This window comes from Pelodiscus sinensis, chromosome 3 (assembly GCF_049634645.1).
Source record: "Pelodiscus sinensis isolate JC-2024 chromosome 3, ASM4963464v1, whole genome shotgun sequence".
NCBI lineage: Eukaryota > Metazoa > Chordata > Testudines > Trionychidae > Pelodiscus > Pelodiscus sinensis.
The window spans coordinates 107,661,671-107,680,586 of NC_134713.1; the positions used below are offsets into that span (position 1 = coordinate 107,661,671).

At 45.5% G+C, this 18,916-nt stretch overlaps 1 protein-coding gene across 4 annotated transcripts in view; it reads left to right on the forward strand.

The window, feature by feature from the left end:
* CCDC170 (coiled-coil domain containing 170) overlaps window positions 1-18,916 on the forward strand; it is a 78,188-nt gene that overhangs the window by 19,079 nt on the left and 40,193 nt on the right. For all 4 annotated transcript variants that reach the window (XM_075924444.1, XM_075924443.1, XM_075924442.1 and 1 more), the window contains 2 exons: window positions 1,584-1,715; window positions 4,968-5,224. In XM_075924444.1, the coding sequence (XP_075780559.1) occupies window positions 1,584-1,715; window positions 4,968-5,224 (389 nt within the window). The remainder of the gene's footprint in view (window positions 1-1,583; window positions 1,716-4,967; window positions 5,225-18,916) is intronic.

The window sequence follows — 18,916 nt, forward strand, 5'->3', positions numbered from 1 at the left end:
TGTAAGAAGAGAATGAAAACAAAACTTAGGATTCAGAGCATCCAAAAACTGAACACTTCTATATATTGTCAAAATTTTGGATAAGGTCTTTTTTAAGGATGAAAGAATCCCATGCTCTGCTACAGGCTGAGGACTGATTGGCTAAGCGGTAGTTCTGCACAAAAAGACCTGGAGAGTACAGTGGTTAAGAAGCTGGATAGGAGTCAACGGTGTGATCTTGTTGCCAAGCAGGCTATGCAATATAAGACTGCATTAATAGAAGCACTGCCTGATTATTCCCCTCTGTTGACCACTATTGAGGCCACATCTGGAATATTGCGCCCAGTTTTGGGCCCCCAACTACAGAAAAGATGTGGACAAATTGGAGAGTCTCTGGCAGAGAGCAATGAAAATGATTGGGGGCTGGGGCACATGCAGGGGCGGGCCGTGGCTGTAGGCCGACTCAGCTGTCGCCTAGGGCACTGCCTTCAAGGGCGCCCGATGATGACGTCACGGGGCGCCCGATGATGACGTCACCACATTGATGGCCCATTGGCAGCCATGCAGGTGGGGGCACCGATTGTGCGTTCTGCCTGGGGCGCCAGCTGCTGCAGCCTGCCTCGGGCTGCTCCTCAGCGCGTGACTTTTGAACAGAGGCTGAGGCAACTAGGCTTGTGTATTCTGTAGAAGAGAAGAATGAGGGAGGATTTGATAGCAGCTTTCAACTACCTGAAGGAGAGTTCCAAAGAGGATGGAACCAGGCTGTTCTTAGTGATGGAAGATGACAGAACAAGAAATAATAGTCTCACATTGCAGCGTGAGAGGTCTAGGATGGATATTAGGAAAAACGGTCAAGAGAAGGGTGGTGGAGCACTGGAATGGGTTACTTAGGAAAGTGGTGGAATCTAGATCCTTAGAAGTTTTTAAGGTGAGGCTTGATAAAGCCCCGGTGGGGATGATTTAGTTGGGGTTGGTTCTGCTTTGAGCAGGGAGTTGGACTAGATGACTTCCTGAGGTCTCTACCAATCATAATCTTCTATGATTCTATGAATTGGAAAAGTGTAAAAGCCAAGAGGAACAGCAACTAAAAGAAGGGTGGGAATTGAAGGTGGATAGTTACATGACTTCATACTGTGCATTGATGCTTTTTATTCCTTCATACTACATTTTCCTCCTCATATAGATATTTTAAACTGTAAATCAATGTGCAATGCTGAAATATTTAAATTCAGTATTTAAATACTGAAATATTAGGGAAATATGACCTCTCTCTGGCCAAGGACTGTCTGGAAAAACCTTCGTCTTTAATATTTAATTGTGCAATACCCACATAAGTAACTTTGCTGCTGTACTCTAGAATTTTAACAGTTTAATAAATCAAGGGCTAAATTTATCACTAGTGTCAGTAGAGAGACTCCATTGATTTGAATACAATGATGTCTATTTACTCTTTTGATGGGTAAGGCACACCCAGTGTTGGCACACAACATTTTAGTGTGTTAGCTTTGAGCTACAGAATAAATGACAGATCAAATCTGAAGCATAGTTGTTCAGAAACTTCATGTCTGGTGGTTCAGTTGCCCTGACTTGTGTTGTCTTCCCAGGGCTCTCATGATCATATTCTTCTGGATATTCCTGTCACTCGAGAACAGGCAAATCATTATCGGGCTGTGGCTGAAACTGCCCATAGTGAACTAGCAGCACTTCTGGTAAAATATGAATGTGCCCAATCAGAGGTAAGCCTTAAAGAGCTCTCCTTCCATAAAACCCCTTTATGGTTCTTTTCCTGTTAATGGGAGCAATATACACATTGTGGAGAAAGTAGATCCACTACATCTCCTCACAGAGAATGAAAAATGTATCTTTGTTTTATTAATCATGGGATTTTGTTTTTATTTTTTCATTACATTTATTTACATTCTCCATATGAGCTTTTATCTGCCTGATTCAGTTTCCAGTCTTTAAACCATTATCTTGTGTATTAATTGAAATTGGCACCAGGATGATTTTCTTACCATGTTTCTTTGAATGTAAAATACACTATTTCACAATTCTAACCAAGTTATTATTTCAACACTGTGGTTATCTTAGTGATTATAATATTTGTTGATTCCAAGGCTTTAGTATTTTCCCACTTCTTAACATGCTTATTTTTTATTTCCGTTACTGGATGAAGCTCATCTGATCCAATTATGCAGTAAAAGTGGCTTTTCTGTGCTGATAGAAATTAAAGATAGTCCTTTCATTGTCCTATATTGATAGCACTCTTCATCCAGGCAGCACCTAAGTATTTAATAAATGCTATAAGAGCATGCCGTTTTTTTGATTTTCTCAGGATCCACTTGTATGATGTATCAAAATCAAAACTCACATTGCCCATGAATTAAATTTAGCCAACTTTGTAGTAAAATCAAACAACTTTTAAATAGTTTACAGCAACAAAAAGCAGTACTTTAGGACACTAAAAATAGGGGTGAATATAGATCAGTAGAATGAGCTGGAATTTGGCCAGTTAATGTTCATATTGTTGTAAAAAAATGCTTCCCTATCTATCATTAAAACACGTGATCAATATGTTAGCTTTACATTTAATTAGAAAGAATTAAAGAAGATGAGATTCTTGTTGATCTTTTACTGTACTCCAGTTTTTGAATGAAGAATATTTTAATAATCTATTATTTATTGTTATGACAGACCACTTTATAGTATCTTTTCACTACTGTTTTTGGAAAAGGCAGAAAGGAATTAAAGAAAGCCACCTTCCCTTTCATCCAAAATACCCAAATTCTTATTAAATTCATATTGTTGTCTGTTACCTTTACATATTCTGCCTGAGTTCAGAGGCTCCATGTTCTTGGTCCTGTACAGACTCATAATAAGAGTCTCTGAATGGTACACAGTCTAAGTCAGTGGTCACCAACCAGTCGATCAGGATCTACTGGTAGATCTTGGAGCTTCTGACCGGTGATCCTGACTGGTTTGGCCAAGCACAGGACTTCAGCTGCCCCAGCCCAGCCTGCTGCACATCTCCTGCCTTTTGCTTTGGAGCTTCCTTCCCTCCCCCCCGGGAGCCTTCTGCTTGATGTGCAGGGGAGAGAGAGTAGGGTGCTGATGTCAAGGTGCCTCCTCTTCCATCCTGTATCCTATCTCCACAGAGCAGAGAGAGGGCACAACAGGGCTTGGGATGGAGTTTGCCCGCTGCTTTTGGGAGTGGTGCAAGATCAGGGCATGGGTGAGCCTGCCTTTGCCCCACTGCACCACCACCCAGGAGCCACCTGAGATAAGCAGTGCCCAGCTGAAACTCGCATCCCGAAACCCTACCCCTGACATGAACCCCCTTCTGCAACCCAAGCCCCTGCCCTAGCCCCAAGCACCCCTGCATCCAAACACCCTTCCAGAGCCTGCACCTATAATCCCCTCTGACACCCCAACTGCCTGCCCTAGCCTGGTGAAAGTGAAGGAGGATGAGGGTGGGGGGAGGGTGGAATGAGCAGGGCAGAGCCTCAGAGAAGGGGGCACAAAGGAGGTGGGGCCAGGGTATTTGGGTTTGAGGTGGATCTTACATTCAAAAAGTGATCTTGTGCTTAAAAAGGTTGGAGACCACTGGTCTAAGTAGACAAGAGTGAAAAAGGAATTGAAGCATGGAGTGATTAGGTATCTTGCCTGTGGTCGCATAGGATGCCTTTGGCAGATCCAAGAATTAAACTATGATCTCCTGAGTTCCAGTTCAGTTCCTTAATCACAAATCTATCCTTCTTTCATTAAAAGAGCACTGACATAGGTTGTTTATTTTAGTTGTAATGTGGCAATTGCCAATTATTGAACCTTTTTCATTAAAATGGAACCGGAAGCAAGAAGTGTTGCTTAGTACTTTCTGTTGTAAGTCCCTGGTTTTAATTGTTGATAACTTTGATAATTTAGGCTGAAATTTTACATGCTAAGTGTCTTCCCAGAAACATTCAGCTGCAGGCATTTTTCAGCAAAAATGGCTCAACTGTTTCAGAGAATGAGGTTAGGATGAGTTCTTTTGCCAGTGTTTAAAAAAAATGGTTAGAACTGTTTTGTTGGAAAGCTCTCACACTTTCATACTTTGGAATAGGGACTTGAAGTTAGGTACAGGGTGCCATCAGGGGATTAAAGAGGTGCTGTTTGACGTTCCTATGGAAATCTATTTAATACAGATGTCAGAATTATAAGCCTCAGAAAACCACTGTTAGCATATGTTCTGTAAACGTTTGTTAGGAACATTCTCCAAACATTTGCTCTTTACTGAACATTCTGCAGGTCCTTTGAGCTCTCTGCCAGTCACAGTGAGCATGCTTTAATCCCATAATAGAGCTTCCAGACCAGGACTTTCCTTGCAATTACTCCTTCCATCAGCAAGAGGCCACCGTGGCACCAGATACCAGAACTGAGAACAGGCAGGCAGAGATCTTGTGAAAAAAATAGTATTTTATCATACAATTAAAGACTGTATCATTAAAGTTTCACACAAAACCTTAATTCTGGTATTTCTTAACTTTTGAATATGTGATTTTTTTTGTAACCTTAATGCTGTTTTAACTTAATTTTATATAATTTAAAAGACAACAGTGATTCTTTCTGATTCTGCTTTGTTTTTAAAAAATATATTTATAGTCTTTATAGATATTTAAAAAAGAACATTTTTCTTCTTACTGCTTTGTCTATTTCATTTAGCCAATGCATATTTTTGCTATAGTTTCAAATGGCACTGAAAGCACTCTGGGGATTTTTGTTTACTTCATACTCAGGCTGGTGTTTACATATTGCTTTCGGTAAGTATTGAAGAAATGGTAGCTATTGTCACTTTTCCCCCCATGGAATCCCTTGGTAATAGGATGGAAGAATATGATACTTTGGTTAAAAAGGCATTTCCTGCCAGATTTTAAAAAAATAATAATTAAAAAAAAATAATTCATATACATCGTCTATATTGTTTTCTATCTCTCCCTCTCCTCTGTCTGTAGCTTCTAGATCTCAGATCCAAAATAGTCTCTAAAAAAGTCTTATTGCAAGATCTTAAGACTGAAGTGGAAAGCTACAAGGAAAATAATGCTAGACAATCCTCTCTACTCCTCTCTTTGCAAAATCGAGTTCAAGAGATGGAGGAGGAATCAGGTATTCTTGCCACTTCCAAGAAACAGACTGACCTAACAGCACAGGCTGTGCTTCAGGAGAATTGGGAGCTGAAGGAGAAGATCGATGACCAAGAAGCCAAACTAAAGTAAGAGACTAAGAACTTGTCTTCACTACACGGACAATAGCAGTGCCACGATTGATCTTCCAGAGTTTGATTCAGTGAATGTAGTTAAGACTTACAAAATCAAACTCAGAGGGCACCCCTGTTGGCATCCAGTGCTTTTCCTTTTGCGAGGCATAAGGGAAGCCAATGGGAGCATTTGCTCCCATTGGCCTACCGCTGTGGGAACGAACAATGTGAAAATACAATTATCTGGCTAATTGTTTAGTTGATACAATTTGTATCAACAATACGATTAGTCAGTAAGCGCCTCTGCAAAGCTGCAGTGGGGGTAGCTCCAGGAGCCGACTCCAACCAGGGCTGAGTAGTGCTGGCTCCGGAGCCACCCACGCTGCAGCTCTACATATTAAATGTAGTAAGAACTGCTAGGCTCCTACTACATTTAAAATGCAGTCCTGGATTGCTGTGAGTCCAATGGCCCCTGTTAGCAGTGGCCAGCACTGGCCGCAGGGAGGGGCTGCTCAGGCAGCAGCCCCTTGCTTCCTCTGTCAGAGAGAGACAGCAAGGTGGGGAGCTGGAGCCGGTGCTGGGGGGAAATGGATAAAGCTGGTGCCCCCCAGCACCATCTCTGCGGGGGACAGGGGAGGCAGAGGCACAGCAGGAAACGGTGCGAGCACCAAGGGTGGGGAGGGGATAGAAACTAGTCCTGGAGTAGCCGGCTTAAAAGCCAGCTCCCCTGCCCCAGCACCAGGCAGGGGGAGGGCGGGGATAGGGGACTCTGCTGCACAACAGCCCCTGTCTGCAGGGGTCCCAGCAAGGAGCTGGGGCCCCCAATGGATGGGGCTGTTGCCACTAAGCAACCCCTGTTCAAGGCAGCCAGGGCTGGCCATGGACGGGGCAGTGAAAGTGACTAGTCAAGTTGACTGTCCAATAAGCATTTGCTTATCGGATGGTCAATTAGCCCAGTGTTTCTCAACCTTTTTTTATAATGTACCCCTTTAAAAATATTATAAGTACCCCCAGTACCTACAGATTTCAGACACACACAATTTTTTCTACCATTGCAGCACATTTGTTTAAACAACTTAATCGTAGCTGGATGGACGATGAAATTTTGGGGTGTAAAAAGTACAAAAATAATAAAGCGCTGTAAAACTTAAAACAAAAATTCAGTTTTCTCCAAATTTCAGTTGTGTTGATGTATCCCCCAGACTTTTCTCAAGTATCCCTAAGAGTACTCGAACCACTAGTTGAGAAACACTGGACTAGTCGACTAGTCGCTTACGGTATGTCTATACTAGCTCGTTAGTTCGAGCTAGGTAGGCAAATGAGGGCAACCAGAGTTGCAAATGAAGCCCGGGATTTAAATATCCCGGGCTTCATTTGCATGTTCCTGGGCGCTGCCATTTTTAAATCCCCCTTAATCAGAACTCCGTGCCCGCGGCTACACGCGGCATGGAGTAGGTAGTTCAAATTAGAGATCCTAATGAGGATCGTGGAATGAGGAGTAACAGTACTTTGAATTAGGATCTTTAATTTGAACTACCTACTCAATGCAGCGTGTAGCCGCGGGCACGGAGTTCTGATTAACTAACGAGCTAGTGTAGACATACTCTTTCATCCCACCCAGCTCAGCTTAAGATAAGCCAACTCCAGCTATTCTACGTAACTGGGGTTGAGTACCTTACGCCAAGCTGCTGAGTCTCATGTAGAACCTGGCTTCAGTGAGACTGTGGTATGGTTTTGGGTTGAGATGTTAGTGAACTATAGTTGCCAACATAGAAAACTACCTTTGTAGGCAAATTTCAGTGCAGAAACAGATTTACAGCTTAGAAATGAGTTAGATATGATTGGCTCTTTGGCCTGAACAATTAGCCAGTATTCAGGGCTTTGTAGAGTTGTACTCTTTAAGAGGAGAACTTGATATGAACCAGGTATATTCTTTGGTGTAATCTTGTTTTATTTAAAATAATGTACTATGGCACACCAGAGATAGAAGGCTGCAGGAGTTTGATAGAGGGCGGGCATACAGGCAGGTAGTTGGGTGAACAAGTTCCTGTTCCATGAATAGACTGCTGGAGACTGCTGCCCAGCAATTAAGGCAGTCACCTGAGGAAGGCAGAACGGGAGGGGAGGCAGAGAGGGAGAGGGCCAAAAACTGTCCAGTGGCAAACAGAAGAGGTTTCTCCCACAAGACCAGGGAGAAGGTATTGTGGGAGTGTTTGGAGGAAGTGGCCCAGGGAAGGGCTGCTCTATGTTGGGGATAAGGGCAAGAGCCCCCTAGTAGCTGCTACCTAGGACAGGGGGCACTAACAGAGCTTTGCCACAGTACACAAAGCCCAGTTTCCCTAAACACAGTAGAAACGGATAGCAGGCACCGCTTCTTAGCTCAGAGACCCCCAAAGTATGCTGTTCAAGTAAGCTCTGTGCCTGACAATGTCTTTTTCTGCTTCCTCTGAGGGTTGTATTCACCACACCTGCAGGCTTTCTCTTCTTCAACTGCACACAGTCTGAAAAATCGATCTCTTAGCTCCTGTGTTGTCAGTTAGAGAAATCCATGACCTGTCATCTAGTGGGGGTCATCCTTCATTGTTTATAACTGTATCAGATAATAATGGAATAAATAATTCCATTAGGTCTGAAAGAATCCTTGATGTACCTGTTGACTGCAACTAGGTCTGTGATTGTTGGGATCAAAGACTTGTCTGATGGCAGCCAGTAGAATTTGTCAGAACAACAGTAGCTTTTTGTAAAGGTTATAAATAAACTCTGCGGGAGGGAGGTTTAGTGTTTAATCACTTGCAACTGCAATCTGTAGGATTTTCAACAGCTGTTAGTGAAACTATCAGAGTCTATAATCTGCCCATTCTGAATTTCTAAGGGTTTAGAACAGTGGTTCTCAAACTTTTTGTCCTGCGGCCCAGCCTGCTCAATGCAAACCTTTCCGTGGACCCCCAGCTAACCATCCATGATTACAAAATGCCTTCTGTTATCACTAAATAGCTTAAATACTAAATTATTTATATTAGGTTACTGGAGCATAAAAACTTAAATACGCAGCTATAACATAAGGGGCTGTATATATCTGGTAAAAAAGGAAATGTAATTAATCAAAATCAAAATAATTAAACAGATTAAATGCTTTAACTTTATTTAAAATAAAGTTTGGTAAACTAACATGATAAAGTAAAATATTAATTTATGTCCAAAACAAAAAGTTTCAACATTATCTTTATTTATAGCAGAGGTAGGGAACCTCTTTTAGGTTGGAAGCCACTGAGCCACAGAAAAATTAGTCAGGGGTCACACAAAAGTGAGTGGCAACCCTCCAAAACCCCCCAACCCTCAATTATGTGGCCTCCAACTGAGACCCCTCACTCCCCTGGTCTCCAGCCCCGTGGGGGTGGTGTGGTGGGAAAGGGGAAAGGGAGGACCAAGGTTCAAGGCTTCTCACAGGCCAGATTATTTTTTCTGGGGTCCCAGGGTTAGTAGTTTTTGTGAGCCCCCAGGCTCTGGGCTGGGGCCAAAAATGAGGGGTTCGGTGTGCGGGAGGGGGCTGCCACGGAGTGGGCTAGGGATGAAGGTAAGGATGGGGGTCTGGGTGGAAGGTAGGATGCTAGAGTGGGCTGGGAGTGGTGGTCAGGCTGGGAATTTGGAAGCAGGAGAGGTGAGGGTATGAGGTCTGGCTGGGTTTGAGGGTGCAGGAGTGGGCTGGGGGTGGGGTGTCTGGCCAAAAGGGAGGGTGCAGGCGGGCTAGGGGTGGGAAGTCTGGAAGGGGCAGGGAGGGTGCAGGAGCAGGTTGGGGTTGGTGTGTCTGGCCAGTATGGAGGGGAAAGGTGCAGTGTCTGGTCAGGAGGGAGGGTGCAGGAGCAGGCTGGGGGATCAGGGTGGGATGGAGGATGCAGGAATGGGCAGAGGGTAGAGGGTCTCGGCTATAGAAGTGTGCATGAGGGGAGATGGGTTGCAGGGTCTGGGCATGAGGAGGGTGAGGAGCACTTACCTGGCTTTGCATTCCCCGCTGCTCGCATTGGCCCCGATTCTGGCTATTGGGAGCGGTGGGGAAAGCCTCCAGGCGGCGCATCCATGTGTTGACATTCCCCCAGCCGGGAAGTGGGGGGAACAGCAGTACTCAGAGCCACTTGCTCCTCCCACAAGCTGGATCCAGCCCGTGATGCTCAGGGCTTCCACCCCCCCTTCTCAGTGGTGGGGGACCCACGGGGCTGGACTGCCAGCAGATTGCAAGGGAGGGAAGCTTAGCCTAAAGCTGCGCCTCACCTATAAGGCCGCAGACCACCAATGATCTGCAAATTGCATTTTGAGAACCACCCTTTTAGAAGATCCACTAGCTTTCCCAGTGGAATTTGTGAGCACTTCCAGCCTAATAACTTTGGTTTCCCCTAAAAGAAAGCAGGAAAATGAAAATATGAAAAATGAAAACAGTCTATAAAGAACAAATCATGTCAAATCAATCTGATTGTTTTCTTTGATAGGATAACAAGCCTATTGGATAAGGGGGAGTGGTAGATATGGCATATCTAGACTTTAGTAAAACATTTGATACAGTCTCACATGACCTTCTTATCAATAAACTAGGGAAATTCAACCTAGTTAAGGCTACTATCAGGTGAGTGCATAACTGGTTGGATAACCATTCTCAGAGAGTGGGGTTCTGCAGGGATCAGTTTTGGAATTGGTTCTGTTCGATATCTTCATTAACAATTTAGATAATGACAGAGAGAGTATGCTTTTAAAGTTTTCAGATACCACCAAGCTGGGAGAGGTTGCAAGTGTTTTGGAGGATAGGGTCATAATTCAAAATAATCTGGAGAAATTGCCTAAGCTAAATAGGATGAAGTTCAATAAGACAAATGCAGAGTGTTCCTTCCTCAGTGAAGTAATCAGTTTCTTGCATACAAAATAGGAAGCAACTGCCTAGGAAGGAGTACGTGAGAAAGGGATCTAGGGGTCATAGTGGATCACAAGCTAAATATGAGTCAACAGTGTGATACTGTTACTAAAAAAGCAAACATAATTCAGGGATTCACAAACAGGAGTGTTGTGAGCAAGACATGAGAAGTCATTCTTCTGCTCTACTCTGCAGTGATTAGGCCTCAGAGTATTGTGTCCAGTTCTGGGCACCACATTTCAGGAAAGTTGTGGACAAATTGGAAAAGATCCAGATAAGAGCAACAAAAATGATTAAAGGTCTAGAAAACATGACTTATGAGGGAAGACTGAAAGAATTGGGTTTGTTTAGTTTGGAAAAGAGACGACTAAGAGGGGACATGATAGTAGCTTTCAAATACAGTAAAACTCCATTGGTCCGGCATCTGATGGTCCGGCACCATCAGGAACCCGGAAGTGCTCCGGGCAGCCGGACCATTGGAACTGCTCTACCCTCAGCTTCTTCGATTCAGCCGCTGCTGAAACTGACCAGCGGCTGATTCCGGGAAGCCAGGGGCAGAGCAGCTGGAGTGCTGCCGGTAGGTCCCGTAGCGCTGCCCCTCGGTGCTGCGGGACCAACCCAGCAGCACCCCAGCTGTCCCCGATTCAGCCGCCGCTGAAACTGACCAGCGGCTGACTCCGGGAAGCCCGAGACAGAGCTGCTCTGCCCCTGGCTTCCCAGAGTCAGCCGCTGGTCAGTTTCAGAAGCGGCTGACTTGGGGACGCCTGGGGCAGAGCAGATGGGGAGCTGCCGAGTTGGTCCGGTAGCGCCGCCCCTTGATGCTGTGGGACCAACCCGGCAGCACCCCAGCTGCTCTGCCCCAGGCGTCCCAAAGAGCAACTGAGATGCTGCCAGGTTGATGTCGCAGCGCCAAGCGGTGGCGCTACTGGACCAACGGGCAGCACCCCAGGTGCTCTGCTGCAGGCATCCCGATTCAGCTGCTGCTGAAACTGACCAACAGCGGCTGAATCGGGGATGCCTGGGGTAGAGCCGGACTATCGGAAGCGGGGGCTATGAGGAGTCTGGGGTGGCATCCCCCCCACCCCACCCTAGACCCCTCATAGCCCCCCCTTCCGATAGTCCGGCATTGCTAATAATCCGGCACCCCCGGGTCTTAAAGGTGCCGGATTATCAGTAGTTTACTGTACCTAAAAGAGAGCTACAAGGAGATGGGAGAGAAAAAATACTTTCTTTAAAGTCTGATGATAGGACAAGAAGAGAGAGGCTTAAATTGCATCCAGGGAGGTTAAGGTTGGACATTAAAAAACTTCCTATCAGGGTGGTTAAACACTGGGATAAATTGCGTAGGGATGTTGTAGAATCTCTATCATTGGAGATATTTAAGAACAGGTTAGATAAACATCTATCAGGGATGATCTAGATGGTGCTTGGTCCTGCCATGTGTTCAGGGAACTGGACTTTATAACCTCTTGAAGTCTCTTCCAGTTCTAGTATTCTATGAGTAATTCTATAACAATACAAAAACTTATGCTTAATATTGAGGTTACATATTTAAATGCTCAAGAGTCATGAAACCATACAATTTAAGGTTTTCATAATAGTGAAAATAGTGAAAATCCAGTCTTACCAGCCATTAATACAGGCAGTCCCCGGGTTACGTACAAGATAGGGACTGTAGGTTTGTTCTTAAGTTGAATCTGTATGTAAGTCGGAACTGGCGTCCAGATTCAGACACTGCTGAAACTGACCGCCAGTTCTGACTTACATACAGAATCAACTTAAGAACCCCAGGCGTCCCCAAGTCAGCTGCTGCTGAAACTGATCAGCAGCTGATTCCAGGAAGCCCGGGGCAGAGCAACTCTGCCTGGGGCTTCCTGTAGTCAGCGCTGGTCAGTTTCAGCAGAAGCTGACTTGGGGACGCCTGGGGCAGAGCAGCTGGGGTGCTACTGGACCAACCCAGCAGCACCCCATCTGCTCTGCCCCAGACGTCCTGATTCAGCCGCTGCTGAAATTGACCAGCAGCGGCTGAATCAGGACCTGGGGCAGAGCAGCTGGGGTGCTGCCGGGTTGGTCCAGTAGTGCCCACAGACGCTGCAGGACCAATCGGCAGCGCCCCAGCTGCTCTGCCCCAGAGTCCAAAACAAAAGCCTGGTCTGCTGGGGGGGGGGGGAGCACACTAGCTGCGCCCCCCCCCAGCAGACCAGGGACACGGGGAGCAGAGCCGCAGCGGCAGCAGGGTGCCGCGCCTCTGAGGCTTTGCTCTGGCAAAGCCTCTGAGGCGCGGGACCCCCCCGCGGCTGCGGCTTCAGTCCGGGTGCCTGTGGTCTGCTGGGGACCGTCCCCAGCAGACCACAGGCACCGGGTCTCATGCGGCAGCAGCGGGGGTTCCCGCGCTTCTGAGGCTTTGCACTGGCAAAGCCTCAGAAGCGCGGGAACCCGCCCGCTGCTGCCGCTTGGGTCCCGGTGCCTGTGGTCTGCTGGGGATGGTCCCCAGCAGACCACAGGCACCGGCACCCAAGTGGCAGCAGCAGCGGTTCCCGCGCTTCCGAGGCTTTGCTCTGGCAAAGCCTCAGAAGCGCGGGAACCCGCCCGGTGCCCCTGGTCTGCTGGAGACGGTCTCCAGCAGACCAGGGGCACCGGAGCAGCTTACGAACGGGGCTCTCGCCCCGACTTCCGGGGCGAGAAAGCTCCGTTCGTAAGTGCGGATCCGACGTAAGTCGGATCCGCGTAAGTCGGGGACTGCCTGTATATTACTTTGTATGTTTAGTATGCAGTAGAATAAAGACAGTTTGTACAGTGTGGCTCAACCTGCTGTGAATATTTAAAATTTGTCATTTCCATGTATTTGATCTTTCATATTTGTAAATATTAATGTTATATTTATATGTTACATATGCCATTTGTGGTGTGATATAATGCCATATTAAGGTACTTAGATACTGAGGTATGTTTATAGGCGGGGAGAGAGCCATTGCAGAGTTTTAAGTTTGAAAGTAAGCTAAAAGACAGTACTACCACACGCAGTTCTGGTGTGACTTTTGTTAGATATTTCAATCCATTGATCTCCCCTCCTCCCCACTACTCACTGGGCTATGGATTTTGTCATAAAGATGCAATATCCTCTGCTGACTTTCTGATCAATTTAACAACCTTTAGGACAGTGTGCACACAAAACTAAAGTGTAAACACTGTTAGAATACACACACACAAGTTAGTTGTGCTAGGTCAATTTTGTGGCTTCAGATATATGAGAGACATATTTCTTCAAAAAGCCACTTGATCAAATGTACTATGTCTTTAAAAAAGGTTAATGTTATGTGTAGTTGTAACTTAAAGACATTTATAACTTTCAGGAGAATTGCTGGTTGGCATATCTTCAGATGAGACGCAGTAGTCCTAGAGAACTTGTTTGTACAGATATGTTGTACATGGAACTAATTAATTCTTACATTGGGGAAAAATAATGAATAAGACATGATACATTTGATGATATGTCTCATAACCAGTAATTTTGGACAAGTGTTTTTAGATAAGTCTCTGATCTAGTTAATGTTAAAAATGTCATGGCATTTCTTTCCATGGCTATTTCACCACTCACCAATGAGCCATAGACACAAAACACATGGATACTCCACCTGGTTTGTGGCAGTGCTTATGCCCAACTGTGCTTCCTTAGGATTCTTCTCATGAGAATAATAATTCTTCTATTATGCCAAGAGATCTTCATGCTCCTTTTCTCTCAGGGTGTGTCTAGACTACATGCCTCCTTCGACGGAGGCATGTAGATTAGCCAGATCGGAAGAGGGAAATGAAGCCGCGATTAAAATAATCGCGGCTTCATTTAAATTTAAATGGCTGCCCCGATCTGCCGATCAGCTGTTTGTCGGCAGATCGGGAGAGTCTGGACGCGATGCCCCGACAAAGAAGCCTTTCTTCATCGACACAGGTAAGCCTCGTGAAACCAGGTTTACCTGTGTCGATGAAGAAAGGCTTCTTTGTCGGGGCATCGCGTCCAGACTCTCCCGATCTGCCGACAAACAGCTGATCGGCAGATCGGGGCAGCCATTTAAATTTAAATGAAGCCGCGATTATTTTAATCGCGGCTTCATTTCCCTCTTCCGATCTGGCTAATCTACATGCCTCCGTCGAAGGAGGCATGTAGTCTAGACACACCCTCAGTCATGGAAGAGGTCCCTCAGTATAAGGAAAAAGGCTTTTAGAATAACTATTTTATTATCCAGAAGAAAAAAGGAGGCTAGCAACCCATTCTGGACTGGCAGAAGCTCACATTGGGACTCACTAGTTGAACTAGTTGAAGTTCAGGGTCCTCCTCACCTTGATAAGTCCAGCCTCTAGAGGATGGAGACTGGCACTCATCTCTTGAGCTGCAGGTTGCTTATTTCCACATCTCCATCATTTTGCCTACAAGGAGTATCTAAGATTTACAATTGGTCAGGGCCAGTATTGATATCGTTTGGACTCACCACATTATGGAGGAGATTTAGCAAGATGCTGTCAGTAGTGGCAGCTTACCTGAAAAGATGCAACATCGGTTTACAACTTCACCTGAATGATTGTCTCAGAGAATCATAAGACTAGAGGGGACCATGACAGGTCATCAAGTCCAGTCCACTGCACTCATGGCAAGATGAAGAACATCCCTGTCAAGTGTTAATCTAACCTGCTCTTAAATATCTCCAGTGATGGAGATTCCTTAGTCTTCCTAGTCAACTTATTCCAGTGGTTAACCACTCTGACTGTTAAGAAGTTTTTCCTAATGTCCAACCTAACCCTCTCTTGATGCAGTTTAAAGTCATTGCTTCTTATCCTATCATCAGAGGTTAAAGAGAATATTTTTTTCTCCCTCCTTGTAACAGCCATTTAGGTACTTGAAAACTGTTATCAAGTCCCCTCTCAGTCTTCTCTTTTCTAGACTAAACAAATCCAGTTCTTTCAGTCTTCCCTCATAGGTCATGTTTTCTAGACTTTTAATAATTTTTGTTGCTCTTTTCTAGACTTTTTCCAATTTGTCCACCTCTTTCCTGAAATGTGGTGCCTGGAACTGGACACAATATTTCAATTGAGGCCTAATCAGCACAGAGTAAAGTAGAAGAATTATTTCTTGTGTCCTATTCACAATGCTCTTACTGATACATTCCAGAATGATGTTTGTTTCTTTTTGTTTGTTTGTTTGTTTGGCAACAGTTTCACACTGTTGACTCAAATTTAGTTAATGGTCCAACTATGCACTCCAGATCCCTTTCCACAATACTCCTTGCTAAGCTCTCGTTTCCCATTATGTAATTGTGCAACTGATTGTTCCTTCCTAAATTGAGATCTTTGCATTTGTCATATTGAATTTCATCCTATTTACCTCAGACCATTTCTCCGGTATGTCCAGATCATTTTGAATTTTCATCCTATCCTCCAAGTACTTGCAATCCCTCCCAACTTGATATCATTTGCAAACTTAATGTACTTTCTATGCTATTATCTAAATCATTGATGAAGATACTGAACACAATGGACCTAGAACTGATCCTTGCAGAACCTCACTTTATACAGGCAGTCCCCGACTTACGGATCCCTAGATACGAACGGGGCTTTTCTCACCGCGGAGGACTCGGGCGGCGAACCGCCCAGATGCACTGCGGTCCCGCTGCCCGCGTCCTCCGCAGCGAGAAAAGCCGCTCCGCGTCTCCCTGGTCTGCTGGGTCCCCCCAGCAGACTAGGGAGACGCAGAGCGGCTTTTCTCGCCGTGGAGGACGCGGGTGGCAGGACCGCCCGCGTCCTCCGCGGCGAGAGAAGCCTGGTCTGCTGGGGGGAGGGGGCACTATCTGTGCCCCCCCCCCCAACAGACCAGGGAGACGTGGGTGGCAGGATCGCAGAGAGGCGCCGCGGTCTCACCGCCCGCGTCCTCAGAGGCTTTGCTCGTCTCCCTGGTCTGCTGGGGAAGGGGGGGCGCAGCTAGTGTGCCCCCCCCCCAGCAGACCAGGGTTTTCTCGCCGACGCCTGGGGTAGAGCAGGTGGGGCGCTGCCGGGTTGGTCCAGTAGCGCCGAGGAGCGGCGCTGCGGGGACCAACCCGGCAGCGCCCCAGCTGCTCTGTCCCAGGTGTCCAGACTCAGCCGCTGTTGAAACTGATCAGCGGCTGATTCCAGGAAGCCCGGGGCAGAGGAGCTCTGCCCCAGGCTTCCTGGAATCAGCCGCTGATCAGTTTCAGCAGCAGCTGACTTGGGGTCACCTGGGGTAGAGCAGCTGGGGCGCTGCCGGGTTGGTCCCCGCAGCGCTGAGGTGCGGCGCTGTGGGGACCTGCCCGGCAGCGCCCCAGCTGCTCTGTCCCAGGCGTCCAGATTCAGCCGCCGTTGAAACTGATCAGCGGCTGATTCCAGGAAGCCCGGGGCAGAGCAGCTTTGCCTCGGGCTTCCTGTAGTCAGCCGCTGGTCAGCTTCAACAGCGGCTGAATCTGGACACCAGTTCCGACTTACGTACAAATTCAACTTAAGTAAAAACCTACAGTCCCTATCTTGTACGTAACCCGGGGACTGCCTGTATACCCTTCCAGGATGACTATGAACCACTGACTACTCTCTGGGAATGGTTTTGCCACCAGTTATGCACTCACCTTATAACTCCATCTAGATTGTATTGCCTTAGTTGGTTAAGGAGAAGGTCATATGAGACTGTATCATAAGCCTTACTGAAGTCTAGATATAGCACATCTACCACTACCTCCCTGTCCACAATGCTTGTTACACTGTCAAATACTGTTATCAGGTTGGTTTGCTGTGATTTGTTCTTGACAAATCCATGCTGACTGTTACTTCTAGATGTTTGCAAAATGATTCCTTAATTATTTGCACAATTATCTTTCCCAGTACAGAAGTTAAGCTGATTAGTCTATAATTCCATGGGTTGTTCTTATATCCCTTTTAATAGATGGGCAGTGTATTTGCCCTTTTCCAGTCTTCTAGGATCTCTCCCACTTTGTGACTTCTCAAAGCTAATAGCTCAGATATCCCCTCAATCAGTTAATTAAGTATTCTAGAATGCATTTAATCAAGCCCTGACAACTTGAAGACATTTAACTTGTCTAAGTTGTTTTTAACATGTTCTTTCCTTATTTTCGCTTCTGGTCCAACTCCATTTTCATTGGCATTCACTGTGTTAGGAGGTGTCCAACTGCCATCAACATTCTTGGTGAAACCCGAAACAAAGAAGTCATTAAGCACCTCAGCCATTTCCACATTTTCTGTTGTTATTTTTCCCTCTTCATTGAGTAATGATCTTACTCTGTCCTTGGCCTTCCTGTACTTCTAATGTACTGGTAGAATATTTCTTGTTACCTTCATGTCTCTAGCTAATTTAAGCTTGTTTTATGCCTTAGTCTTTCTAATTTTTCTCCTGCATACTTGTGATATTTATTTGATATTTTATTTACATTTATTCTTTGTAATTTGAACTAATTTCTTTTATCATGGTTAAGCCAAGATTGTTTCTTGCCATACTGTCCATCTTTCCTGTGCAATGGAATAGTTTGCTCTTATGACCTTAATAATGTCTCTCTGAAAAACTGCCAACTGTCTTCAATTGTTTTTTTCTTAGATTTGCTTCCCATGGTATCTTATTTACCAACTCCCTGAGTTTGCTAATAACTGCCTTCTTGAAATCCATTGTCTTAATTTTGCTGTTCTCCCTCCTGCCATTCCTCAGAATCATGAACTCTCTCATTTCATGATCACTTTCATCCAATCTGCCTTCCACTTTCAAATTCTCAATTAGTTCCTCCTGTCAAAATCAGATTTAAATCAGCCTACCCCCAGTAGCTTTCTTTACCTCTGAAATAAAAAAGTGTATTCAGTGCGTGCCAAGAACTTGTTAAATAATCTGTGCCTTGCTGTGTTATTTTCCCAACAGATGTCTGGAAAGTTGAAGTCCCCCATTACCACCAAGTCCAGTGCTTTGGATGATTTTGTTAGTTGTCTTTATAAAAAAAAAAAAAAAAACCCACACCCTCATCCACCTCTTCTTCATGGTTTGGTGGTGTGTAGGAGATCACTATCATAACATCACTCTTGCCTTTTACCCTTTTTATCCTTACCCAGAGACTCTCAATCAGTCTGTCTCTTACTTCCAAATTTTTCATTTATGAGCAACTTCCATACCTAATGAGATTCTACTGCATTTGTAAAGCAGCTTCTTGTGTTTCAACATACGTACTCACAAGGCACTACACTTTGCCTGAGGCTTTCAGGCCCAAATTTGGATTTAGAAAAGCAGATCTCCACTCCCTCTTTAACTAATTACAGTACTCTTAACTCCCACCTCCTGAAGACAATCACTTCTTGGGAGTCACCACCATGGTATATGAATATGGGCAATCACCCGAAGGAGAAGAGAAGTTACTTACTATGTATAGTGTGACAAGTTCTTTGAGATGTGTTTTCTACATTTCTGCCCTTCCCTCTCCTCTATCTTGAAGTCCCTCTTTGGAGTTCTGTGGTGAGAAGGACCCAAGTGGCAGCTGGTGTGTAATGGCTCATGAGCATGAGTGCTTGGGCTACATGTGCACTGTGTGAGTATTGCTGACCCCAAATACTCCAGTCTCTATTCTAGAAGGACCATACATTCTGTTTTGGCTGAGAGAGTCCCATTTTTATATTCTGTTCCAGTTATCCTGAGTGTTTTTTGAGAAAAGTCGGCATTTGTTCCATTTGCTCTTCCCAAGATGAGGGGCTGGCAGTGAGATTTAGGTTCAGCTGCAGCCCGAGGCAACATGGGGCTCAGTCTTAGCCCCAGCTGTGGGTATTAG